This window comes from Mizuhopecten yessoensis, unplaced genomic scaffold (assembly GCF_002113885.1).
Source record: "Mizuhopecten yessoensis strain PY_sf001 unplaced genomic scaffold, ASM211388v2 scaffold4535, whole genome shotgun sequence".
Taxonomy (NCBI): domain Eukaryota; kingdom Metazoa; phylum Mollusca; class Bivalvia; order Pectinida; family Pectinidae; genus Mizuhopecten; species Mizuhopecten yessoensis.
In genome coordinates this window covers 453,107-466,248 of record NW_018405595.1, presented here as the reverse complement: position 1 = coordinate 466,248, position 13,142 = coordinate 453,107, and the positions used below count along the sequence as shown (strand labels likewise).

At 36.1% G+C, this 13,142-nt stretch overlaps 1 protein-coding gene across 5 annotated transcripts in view; it reads left to right on the top strand.

Moving 5' to 3' along the window:
* Positions 1-13,142, top strand: part of LOC110449220 (Kv channel-interacting protein 4-like) — a 500,831-nt gene that overhangs the window by 65,561 nt on the left and 422,128 nt on the right. Inside the window, exon 1 of one of the 5 annotated variants that reach the window (XM_021495927.1) lies at positions 7,821-8,204. The exons of 3 other annotated variants lie outside the window; for them this stretch is intronic. In XM_021495927.1, coding sequence (XP_021351602.1) covers positions 8,141-8,204 — 64 coding nt within the window. In that variant the 5' untranslated portion in view covers positions 7,821-8,140. Of the gene's footprint in view, positions 1-7,820; positions 8,205-13,142 lie in introns of those variants that run through there. One more of the 5 variants, XM_021495937.1, reaches the window with a different exon arrangement.

Below are 13,142 nucleotides of genomic sequence, written 5' to 3'. Positions count from 1 at the left end.
AATACTCAGTTCAAAACGAGACTGAGCTGTTCGCCGAGTCCACAATTCTTTTGATAAACGAAACCTGCTAATTACCTCGTTAGAAACGGAAGTCGATATGTTTTTAAGCATATACCTGAACATTATATCAATAAGTGTTCACACTCCTTTTACTTATTACGTCGTGGCAAGTGACCGTCAACCTTCACTAGGAGACCTAATTGGTGTAATTATGGATCAAAATGCTATCAACGAATTGAAATATCGATCTTATGCGATTTTTTGTCCTGTTTTAATACTTTGGCTCGTTTGCCATCATCGATTGTTTATTTTTCCTCGTGTTTTTTTCTATTTTCCTCCTCTTTTCGGTTCTTCGCCGTGATTTTGTGCTTATTTATTGTCTTATAATTGCTGAGTTGTTTTCTTTATCGTTGTCAGGTATTTTATTTTTGAAGAACAGTGTTTACTTTCAGCTGCTGTTTATGTTACTTTCATAATAACTGAATATAAAAATAAATTTACCACGGATAGTCAGTAATATTACTGGCGGTTGTTCCGAGATAAAATTCTAACAATAGCTATGAATTACGTTTAGATGTCTTTTAAAAATTAGTGCATTGGAGCCTTTACGCACACCTTGGTCGGTAACGTTCTAGATCTCACGGCCGATGAAGCTTGACTTCCTTCTTACAAGTTGTATGAATCTTCTTCTCCGTCATGTTCTCTTTTAGTTTCTTCGTTTCTGTCGGTTTGCTTAATACTCATCCTCGATATCAAGGGATGTGGAGAGCGAAAGTGCGCGTAACCCCTGTATATCGAGAGTGCTTATTACTCGACGTGGTTTAGTGTCTTTACCAGCGTAGTTCCATGTCAACAATGTATCGTAACTGGACGTGACAGCAATATAACCAAACTCCTGTTTGTACGTACAGATCTTACGTTAGCGAGGACAACACTACACTATGACGTTTGGGAACATTGGAGGCCATGATTGATACATGTAGAACCAGTCGCGGATAATGAAGGTCAATGACGTTTAACGAAATGTAGTGTTTACTTTCTTAAAAGATTTTTTGTTTTGTTTTGTTTTGTATTTAAAATACAAGTGTTTTTTGTTATATAATCACCGTTGGCGTTTTGTATTGCCTTTCTCCTGCAGGGGAGCAGGGTATGTTATTGTGTTGCATGTTGACAACAGATTTTAGACAAAAAAATGTTTCAACTATTTTCATAATTATTTTAAAAAAAACTGTTTAATAATTGACCCACTGAGACCTGCATATTTTTTTTTTAATTTTAAAAATACTATACATTTCCGTATCGATTTACAATAACTTCTATTTTGGTCTTCCTACGCTGTTGAAATAAAGTTCACATCTATCATCATTATACAAATGTATAACAATTGTCTAACATCTGTAATTTCAACTAATCATTAAATTTGTTTGAACATTTGATAACGTTATTGAAAATTTAAAATGATGAGGCATCATGAAGTGCGATCTTTGTTGAAAACAATACAAAATGACAAAAAACGTTAAGTAAAGCAAAATTGGGGAGACACATGAAAACAATTGAACAATTGAAAAATAGCATTCCTCATGTTTACCACTATAATAAGTATGTAGGAAGTGTTAAAAATTCTGTAAACATGTACATGTAACTAGTTTCTCAAACTGTCTACACAATTGTAAGCCTTTCATTTATGAAGCTTCCATATCAACATGATTTATGTTATATAGTACGGTACAGGTCACACTCCAGTTTCATCAGCAAAATTACTTTATATTCAGTAAGTATAACGCAAAATCATGACTTACCACATCTTACACACTTGTCTGTTGAAGTATATGTACGTTGTCAGATTACATACGTATACATGTATTCACCCTGAAGCAAACAGGGGCTTTCATATAAAATACAAATGTACATGTAAATGCACTAGGTTGAAGTTCATTTAAGCAATTAATGTTTTTGCAAATGTTGTTATGATCCTATAACACACATTGCTATTGATGACAAACTTAATAATGCCCGGTAGGTCTTTATGTAAGCTTATCAGCAATAAAAATGTGTGTTATAGGACCACAACAAATTTTGCTAAAACATTCATTACTTATATTCACACTTTAATAGATTATTTATTCTTTATTAATTCGAACAGTTTTAAGCCTTGGTCCCAACCCGCCGTACTTGCAAGTGCGTGCTGTCTACTTGCAAAAACGTGGGCAAAATTGGGGGATCAGTACGTGGCGAGTACCGCCTCAGTACGAATTTGGGAGCACGCAGACACGCCGTAGCACTTTTCTTTGATGACAACAAGGAAATTGATGAAATCACAAAAGAGGTTGATGACGTCACAATAGCAAATGTTTTTATAGTTTCATAACAATTTTTGCCTTCTCAATGCATTGCAGTGGAAGGATACATATGCAAGACCACACCACATGTGTTTTTCTAACGAATCAGAAAACACGAGTTTATTGCGCGGACGTATATATTCACGAGTGCGCGGAACAAGTGAATATATACGTCCGCGCAACGAACTCGTGCTTTCTGATTCGTTAGAAAAACACAAGTGTTTGGTCTTGCTTTTATCACATACCTTCCGTATTTGTTAGAGATCGATACAAAGACTTTATAAACTTTGATATTTTTTGCAAATACCTGGAACTTTTCAGCTCGTCAAGACAAGGGGATTCCCATAAAAAAGTAGTTCCGGCTAGTAGGTAAATACAACATGCCGTATTGCACATGTGCAATACAGAACGTTGTATGTCATGGTCTGAACATTGCCCATATTACTATAACAGGTTTCAACAGGTATGTGAAAAATATACATGTAGACAGCAAATGTAAACTTTCAACAGGTGAATTTGTATTCTGGATTTATAGTAATCAGTGCTTGTAAAGTATGTTTTATTACAATTATGGTTTAAAGATATAATATATTAAGTGTAAGCAGTAGTAATCTTCATGGCGTATGGTAAGAGGCAACTAATGTGGATAGACACTGCTGAATCGCGTTTTTTTTCTCTCTATTTTCTGCTAAGTGGACATTAAGAAAGAAATCATAATCTGGTGCCCCCATTGCAACACTTAAGATAGATATATATTCTTTCTCACTTTCCAAGCCTTTTCGGTGCCTCCGCTATCAGCTGTTTTCATATGACCTTTGCTTTTGCAAGAATAGCGTTAACACCCGTACAAATACACGAGTTCCTGGATAGACTGTTCTTTCGTAGTTCTTGAGATCTACTCCGGGTTTCTTTTGCATGAGTGTTTCTTAGCTAAGGCCTTAAAAGTACGTTGTTGTTACTTAAATGCCAAACAGGTCGAGGTGACTATAGCTATTAATAATGTATTTTGAAAAAAAAGGGGAAGTTGAAATTCATTGTAATTAAAAATGTGTTTTAGGAAAAATTACAACCGTTATGGGTTGTTACGTCTATAACCGACCATCGAAAATAAAGTACAGGCATAACCGTATGATTATATGGACGTTTAATGTCCAGTAAGTTACAAATCATTTTGATAAGCTCAAAATAAAAAAATTGTGCGGAGCTAAATGATCATGATGCAGGCTATTCTACAGATAAGTATATCACTACCCATAACAGATTCAGCCCCGAGAGCGTAAACAAATACTCTCAAAACCTATTAAGACAACATGTCATAAAATCGGCTGAGTCATCATTTTCACATATTGACTGACTTTAAGACAGTTCGTCCTTTCAATAGGTCATATGATGTGATGCATTGTCTTTCAGGGGTGTAGGTATTGAGTGTCTCCTTCGCTTAAGTAAACAGCGGGTGTATCGACAAGTATTGCAAATAATTATTATAATAATAATGATAATAATATACAACATTTGATATATATATTACCCTATTTAGCTATAATTAGCCATTCTGAAGCGCTTTACAGTGCATACAGGTAGATTTACAATTTATACAATGAACACAATTAGCATAAAGGTACATTAATCAATACAACTTGAGAAATTCGCAGGATCTGCCTTATCAGGCGCTAACTACTAGTCCTACAGTGTATGTCACCTGGCTGATATCTCACTGTGTGTGTATACCTCCGTTTGTGCTGGAAATGTAAGGCAGATAACTTAAATAGAGTGACGTCATTGTAATAAAACCAAATTTCAGTATATGCGACTTAATATTGCAATTTACAGTGATTCGGTCAGTGTAGGAACATACATGGCCACCAAATACTTTCGGTATAAATAGGCCTATAGTCAGAGAACTTTCTGGATTCGTTAGCATTTAGCAATGCAGGTCATTGCAAAAAACCAAAGCGCATTTACAAAATTATGACAATAAAATAAATTATTATAAGATATGTAGGTACCACAAAATGATTGTAAGCGCCATTCTAGATACGAATTTACCAAATTTGTCAACGTCGTCACACAGGGGCTCGGTTTCGAGATTTTGAGTTATGCATAACATCAGTGAATAACCACAATACTAAAATTCAGCATTTATAAAACCTTGTAAAAGTCGAGGGTATCGACAAGGTTTTAGAATGTGTATAAATACCTATTTAAGTGTTGAGGTTCTTCAGTGATGTCATCCATTACTCAAAATTACGAAACCGAACCGCTGTGAACGTCGTCTGCTAGCGATGCTAATCTGACCGATTAGACATGGAAACTGTTTCAAAGGAAATGTCCTTGGAATCGTTATCACCTAATAAAAGTACCAATTTTTATTAAAAAAATCCGAGTATATTTGCTTCTGAAAATAACGTAATATTCCAGTCGAAGCAAACATAAGCGTTTCCGAGGAAACAATCAAACAATCAGCGCCTCATCACTTCCAAATACATGTAATCTATCAATGCGCGAAAAACAGCTTTAATTTTAAACAAGCAGAAATTATGCAATTATTAACAATTTTTCAACATAAACACACTCATACGAAATAAATCATAAAGTTAAGTTTGTATTCAAACCATTTTATGTGCGTATGGTTTGCAATTACACGAGGGACTATGTTATATCTTCTGGAATATTTGGCTGTTCTGGGATTTGAACTTACTGATATGATAAGCGGGAAATTCAAACGTATTTTTGCTTCAGTTACTATACAAAATAAGCTATATAAATATAAATATAAGCATTGAATTGTTACCAGATGCCGTATACAGACGACATTCTATTTATCTGTCACCTAAATTGCATTCATATCGACTGTATACTGCATCTGGTAACTGTTCAGTGCAAGAACAAGGAACGGGATTGCGACGTCAAATGTTACATGAAAGCAGCCATTATTAGTCTTCTGTGTGTCCGAAAGGCAGAGGACATTACCAAGGAAAAACAATAATTAAAACGCTGTCCATGATCTATTTCGTCGGATAGAACAGGCCAGTTAGTGCACGCCAAGCATATAGAATGCTATATCCATGTGTATATTCATGTATTATATGTCTGAATGGGAAACTTAATGCAAATTATTTCTGAACCACGCGTGTCTTTATTTTGCAGCAAAACCCTGCGTTTTCATAAAAAAAAAAATCAGGTCACCGAGCTAAGCCTGTAACAGATGTGTACACTATCTTCAAAGCTTATCAAGATATAGTCTACAAAGGCTATCAATAGTCGCAATACTGTACATTTAAGTAAATATTTGCAGCATTTCGTTATTGATATAAATTCAAAATTTACATACGACTTATAACGAGTGAAAACCGTACCTATACATTGTACCTTGTGATTGTTGGTGTCATTTTTTGATACGATGCAATACGACTTATCGATTAAGTAGATTCCTTCTTGCTGATGTACAATGTACATGTTAATATTTATAGGTATCTGTGGTTTATATCAAAATAGCATGCATATTTGTTTGCATCCGACGCTACATTCGGTAATATAACACACGCCCTTGCTATAAGGTAAAGCGGACACTGTCATCTATTATAATGTATTGGTAATTAATATAGAATTTGTATTGTGTCTAAAATGCAATCATTTAAAAAAAAATCCTAAACCCTATAAAGTAAAAAGACCTGACATTTCAACATTCTTTAGCATTGAAGGAAGATAAGAAATATCTAGAGCACTGCGCAGTGAAATAGTGTTAAAAAATGTATATTGCATTGGGGAGTAGTACATGTATCTAGTTTAAAATCTGGTGAAAAGAAATGGCTTTTCAAAGACTCTTAAAACAGCGATGCACATATTCAGACTGAGGTTGAAAAGCTGCTCGTAAAAACTGGTTCCCGTTGATTTCCAATCACACCTCACTTATACATATAGATATACATAAAGCGTACAGCTAGTAGTTATATTCCATCTTCAATGAAGTTTGAAACATTCTATGGATACCGCCAATGAAATCACATCCAAAGCGATCAGTGAAATAGTGTTGGGTTAAAGTGAGCCCGCCGTAAGTAGCAGATGTTGTTGTTGTTGTTATTTTGAACCTGAACATAATTTCAGATAGCCATTTAAAGCACAAATTAAATAATATGTAAAAAAAATACTTGTAACTCATTTAACACAGAAAACACAACATAACTAGTTCCAACGGCGACGTCATTTGGCGTACTTGTCTAGCAATACACGTCATGACGTCATATATAGCGCGTGTAAGTTGTCTTTCTTCCCCCCCCCCCCCCCCCCCCCAGGTTTATCTTTTCACGGGTGAATTTCTCTTTTTTACGGGCAAGTATGGGAGAAAAAATCCCATCCACATCTAAATGTTCAAGTAGACACGGTCTCCACCCTGACGCTTCCAGAACCGGGCATCCCTCGGTCGCACACGCCGTTACCATTGCAATACATGATCGGCCGTTAAACCACAAACAAACAAACAAAAACTGCAGGATGATCCTTGTACATGTAATCTTACAATTCATAAATTTGGGATTTAGAAGCATAATTAAACGCAAAAAGAGTGTTTCACTCGCCTTGCGTTCGTTACGGTATACACAAAACAAGATGTACCCATGTAATCTCGATGATAATGATAAAAATGACACTTAAGTTTTGTTTACATTGTAAATTTCTAATTATCGGTTTTACATATACACATTTGTACAATGTATAATAAGATTGATATACAATTGTATTATTTTTTGTTTTCCTTATTGGTTTTTAACACCTCTTGGGTGTGCGCTCATGGTATAACAAATGTTGAAAATAAAATTTGGGCTTATAATGTTGTGATATGTGCATGGAGTTAACATTCCTGTCATGTTTCAGGTACATGTACGTACATGTATCTATCTTAGTATAGAACAAAACAGTCATATCTGATACAGGACATGCTTATCATCACTTACCCATTGGTATCACTTTCGTCTTTTACAGAAATACTTAATAATTGTATTATGATGTCTCGTGAGTCATTTAATGTTTCGCCTGAAGGTTGCTTTTGGTTACGACAGTTCAGTTAATATAGAGGTTTATACAACAAGTCATGATTGCTTAAGTTCTATTTGTAAACAAATGAGGCATTTAGGGTTTCATTTTAATGGTAAAACCCGACAAAAATATAAATACACAATGAAAAAAACCTCTCCGAAACTAACCAAAGTAGTCATATATACATAATGTACCACCGTCACCGACATCGGCTACAACGTATATACATATCTTTTATCAGAAAGGTATTCGCAAAATGAACTCATCGATGTAATAAATTATCCCTTTTCTCTAGAAATCGAGAAAATGCAATAAAAGTCACCGTATACCACAACGCATACATTGCCTGTCGTTGGATGTTGCTATGGTTTGGCGTATTTGCAATGTTTGGCCACCATGGCGAACACCGTGACAGATTGTTGGCGACATTGATAGTGACGATTGGTATGCCTCTATTGTAATCTTTATAGCGTAACGCGTAACAGATTTTTACACGTTTATCCGGCCCAACTGTTCTCATTATGTGCTAAAACACCGTCCCACCACCGATAGCTCCGTTCCCTGTTTCCCCGCCAGTAGACTCTGCCTTTTATTGGCCCGGAGCAACTAAAACAGTTGTACAGGAGTTGAAGGTTTCATTTAATAACCCACAGGAAATACACTGATTTCCTCGATAAAGTTGTGTACACGTAACAAAGTGGTTCGTTTCTAGGATATGTCGACAGTGTAATTATAGTTATAAGTAGTTAATTTTCGAAAGTTAAGCGGACATGGGAGACTCGGATTACGATGATGATAACTACGACGATGGTGAAGAATTTCAAAAAAAGAAAGGTAAGATATCGTAGAGGACTTTTAGAGGACACGCACCTTCCTTTCTGTATGTAGCCGAGCACACTTGTATTTTCTAAGGGCACACTCTTCCTTCCAGTAAGCCACGCATGGACTAGAACAGTTCGGCGTAGGCACTACAGCTAGAATGGCGATGCACGGAGAGGCACAGTTTGAGATGGGATGCTGTTTTTACATGTATTTCTGATATTTTCTTTCTCTTACATTTTTGGCAGTTTATTTACACAGCGTGTTAACGATCTGCATGAACACCTTTGTGATACCGTCTGCTTCATCATACATCATTTATTTCCATACCCAAGTGCGTGTAAACAAAACGCCAAAAGGACTCCGAACTTATTAAATGGCTGTTACGGTGAAGCGTTTGTACCTTTTGTATTTGTTTCATATACACTGAGCGAGGTCAAGGATCCCTAGCTCCTATGTAAATACACATATACAAAACACCAGCAAAGACGTGAATATGTTTGTTTTGCAGGAAGAGGTAAGTTTTTTTGTACATTAGCTAGGTTTACAGACCGACCGAGTAGAGGATACATGATAACAAACACACGTATTCACACTGCGCACGTGCAACATCTGCATTGTCTGGCCACGGAAACAATCTTCTCGATCAATATCTACAAACAATATACTTATAAAATAAATACTCTGGCTTATACACTCTCGCAAAAGATAAATGTTTTTAACATTCAATCCTCTTTTTATCTGCAAAACCTTGTTCTTGTACATGTACATGTAATATTTTCATATTTCTATATCAATTTGATTTCATATATCTTCAATAAAACCTTAAACATTGTGTCCGATCTGAATACACACGTAGCTTAAACTATGTCTAAACATAACGTCTGAATATAATAAATCTGATATATTTACCATATTAGAGTTGAAATATGGACAAGAAGATGACTTCGAGTCGACCGAGATATATACAAGTGCATTCTCGAAAGTGCAGTGATGTCATGCTTAACTGTCTCTTTCATTCGATCAATGTCTTTTAAACTGCATGTACAGGGATATTTTATTTTACATGTATTAGGGTTAAGACTACTGTAAAAAGGCTCTACTCTTTACAAGATTTCAATATCAAATTTTTTCCCTTTTTTTCTACGAATGATAATTGCACGTGGTTTATTAATTGAACGCATCTTTGAAATGTTAGTAAACTCTCATCACTGGTCGAAACTGGTCATTCTTAACTGTAAGATACAATGTAATATTAATTAGAATAGAATTATGGGAAGTTACTAAGGCGCTGGTCGCCGATAGTGTGATGGTATAGTAACGATACCGTTAACGTTACAGCCAGTGAAGAACCACATAATTTTGTATTTGATATGAAAAATCTCACAACTCGTTTACATATCTTTACCCCAGATTCATTTTTAATGCTTCAAATGCTTTTCCAACGTTTGATTTTTATCAATTCTAATTGTTCGTAAATTTAAGCATTTGTAAGAATTACGTTTCCATTATTGTACGACATCGCGGATGAGTATCCGAAACGGAGGAACTTAGAGTGAAAGGGGTCAATCTTTAAAAGTCACATTCCGCCATTTAACTGATCACGAGCTAGTTGATAAACAGGGACTATTATGGTATACATGCTTAATTGCTTTTGTTATGTGAAGGTAGAATAAGAAACTGTATGTGGAATGATTTATCGTTGATCCAAATTTTGCAAATTTTGAAAAGAGGCTATTCGTTCCTGGTAAAAAAACTTGTACTTTAAAACAAGCTTATGTTGAAATCGACACAGCTGCGATGTTGACACAACTCCGGTAGATAGCTCCCTGTATGAACGGGCAACTGGAATGCTGAACAGACAGCTATTATGCTTTCCGGAATTTGTTACCCGTCATTGGTGTGAGTGTTGGCAATATGTTCGTAATGTGGCGTTCTTGGTAGAGGAAGTAAACAAACCCGACAGATATCATGATCGGCAATTTTACATTATATTTCCCTCATCAGTAGACGAGCGATGTGGTATAATTACAGTACACATATATTTGTACAGAATAATAAAGTATGTATTCATGTTACGCTTACTTTTGGATAATTAAATTACCTCCGTTTCTATTACATTGTTTTCCAATTATCCCTCAGCAGACTTTGCCAGATGTTTTGTCGATAGATTAACCTTGGCAAGTTAAGAACCGTCTTCAAGCTAACAAGCACTTTATGTATCTTAGTAAACAGGTCAACTATACTTCTTTATCCAACAATTAGTCGGGGGAGGGGGGAAGGGGGTATGTGTGGAGNGGATGGGCTTATTGCATGACAATGCAATTTCTATTGTTGGCAGTACTGCTGAACTGAACATCATTAAATATATGGGGGTTTATTACTGCGCATGGTTAAATAAGTATTATGTTTATGCTATGTCACTGCCGTAAGGTCGGTTAACTGAAATAAGCGCTCTCTGCATCAGCCAAAGGGCCGGTATGCTGAATCAAGTTCCTATGTGGCAGCTTATGTCGGTATATAAAAAGATACTATATGACGGTACATTTAGTACATTTAATATACTGAAGTACATTTCTCTGTAGCAGCCAATGTCCATATACTGAAGTACATTTCTCTGTAGCGACAATCGTCCATATACTGAGATTTATACCTCTGTAGCGGCCAGTGTCCATATACTTATGTACATTCCTCTGTAGCGGCCAGTGTCCATAAACTGAAGTTTAATTATTCCCCTGTAGCGGCCATTGTCCATATACTAAAGTTTATTTCTCTGTCTCGGCCAGTTTCCATATACTTACATGTATGTACATTCCTCCGTAGCGGCCATCGTTCATATTCTGAAGTTATTCCTCTGTAGTGGCCAGTGGCCATATACTTATGTTCACTTATCTGTAGCGGCCAGTATCCATATACTGAAGTACATTCCTCTGTAGCGGCCATCGTCCATATACTCAAGTGTATTCCTCTGTAGCGGCCATCGTCCATATACTCAAGTGAATTCCTCTGTAGCGGTCAGTGTACATATTCTGCAGTTTATTCCTCCTTAGAGGCCAATGTCCATATACTGAAGTACATTCCTCTATAGCGGCCAGTGTCCATATTCTGAAGTTTATTCCCCCGTAGCGGTCATCGTCCACATACTGAAGATTATTCCTCTGTAGCGGCCAGTATCCATATACTGAAGTAATTCCTCTGTAGCGGCCATCGTCCATATACTGAACGTATCCCTCTGTACCGGCTATTGTCCATATACTAAAGTGTATTCCTCTGTAGCGGCCAGTGTCCATATACTGAAGTACATTGTACATTCCTCCATACACGTGGCAGCTATCGTCCATATACTGAAGTTCATTCCTATGTAGCGACAAGTATATACTTATATACATTCCTCTGTAACGGCCTATGTCGATATACTGAAGTACATTCCTCTGTAACGGCCTATGTCGATATACTGAAGTACATTCCTCTGTAGCGGCTAGTGTCCATATACTGAAATACATTACTATGTAGCGGCCAGTATCCATATACTGAAGTACATTCCTCTATAGCGGCCATCGTCCATATACTGAATATTATTCCTCTGTAGTGGCCATTGTCCATTTACTGAAAGTTAATTTATTTGTATTGTATCGAACGTTTCAAGCGAAACATCGTATACGGCATTCATTTAAAGTATTATCATTTTCTCTGTACAAGTTGCCTCTCTTGTGATTGGGAACCAGTGCGTGTGAATTGTGTTCGCAAGGGAAACACAATGTTGTTGTATTTGCATGCTGTTCGTTCTACCCTCTGTAACATATCTCCAACATTCCTTGTGGTACATACAAAATTCAAAATAAGTCAATAACAAATAACGTATTGCGTCTGTGTGGTAGGAAAGACATCAGTATTATGAATAAACTGGAATGATTAAAATAATTGCAATGCATTAGCTAACTTTTATGACAGAAACAAGCATGATTGCTACAGCAAAGAATGATAAGGGCGAGACTACAAATGAATTCCATTATAACTAATTATACATATTATGCTAGTTTTGTTCTTTGATAACGTGTCCCGATCTATCAAATTGAATTCCATATACTTTTATAAAGTCCAGGTATACAAATAAACTACGGAGGATTTGCAGTAAATGAGAGACTATTCAATCACATACATTAAAACATTGTTATACTGGCAACAATTCTTAGGAAACTAAGACGTAATGATGAATTTTGTCGTTGTTTTGAGGGAGAAAAACGAGTCTCAAAATATGTTAGCAGTGATCGGGTCGGCAAATGGAACAGGGACATTATATGGAGCTTTAATTGTACAGTAAAACCTTGGTTTACTGCCATCACTCGTCCAGAGCAATTTTGGCGCTTTAACGGGGTTTGGCAATAAATTGAGGGAAATGTATATATAAAGGAATTCTTCAAAAAGAAAAAGAAAGGACATTGGAATATGTTGGCGGTAAACAAGGAAGCAAATGAAACGAGGGACGATATATTGAGGTTTACTCTATTTATGATACAATGTAACATAACAATACCTAACGATACATAGCGCATTATTTGACTGTATATCGACCGATTAATCAAGTACATTTAACACATAGGTCGCCTTACCGTTACATACATACGCCGGTAATAACTGCTCCACGGACCTTATGCATTGATCTCAAAAGTTTTTCAAGTTAAACTATCTTCAGCTTGTAGAAAACATTGGACAAAATGTGTCGGACACGAGAGGTAATCAATAAAACGTTTAAAGGAATGACGAGTGGGATCGATGGCAGGTAAGAATCTGGAGGTCTATATCTATATAGCCGAACCTGTTTTCTTTTCCTTTTAATATTTTACCGTTTTTTTTAGAATCAAATTCAGTGTTAATCATCCAGATCTGTCATGGATCTTAACAAAGGCCAGGGATTGGGAAACCAATTTTATGTCAAATATTAAGAAACCAAAA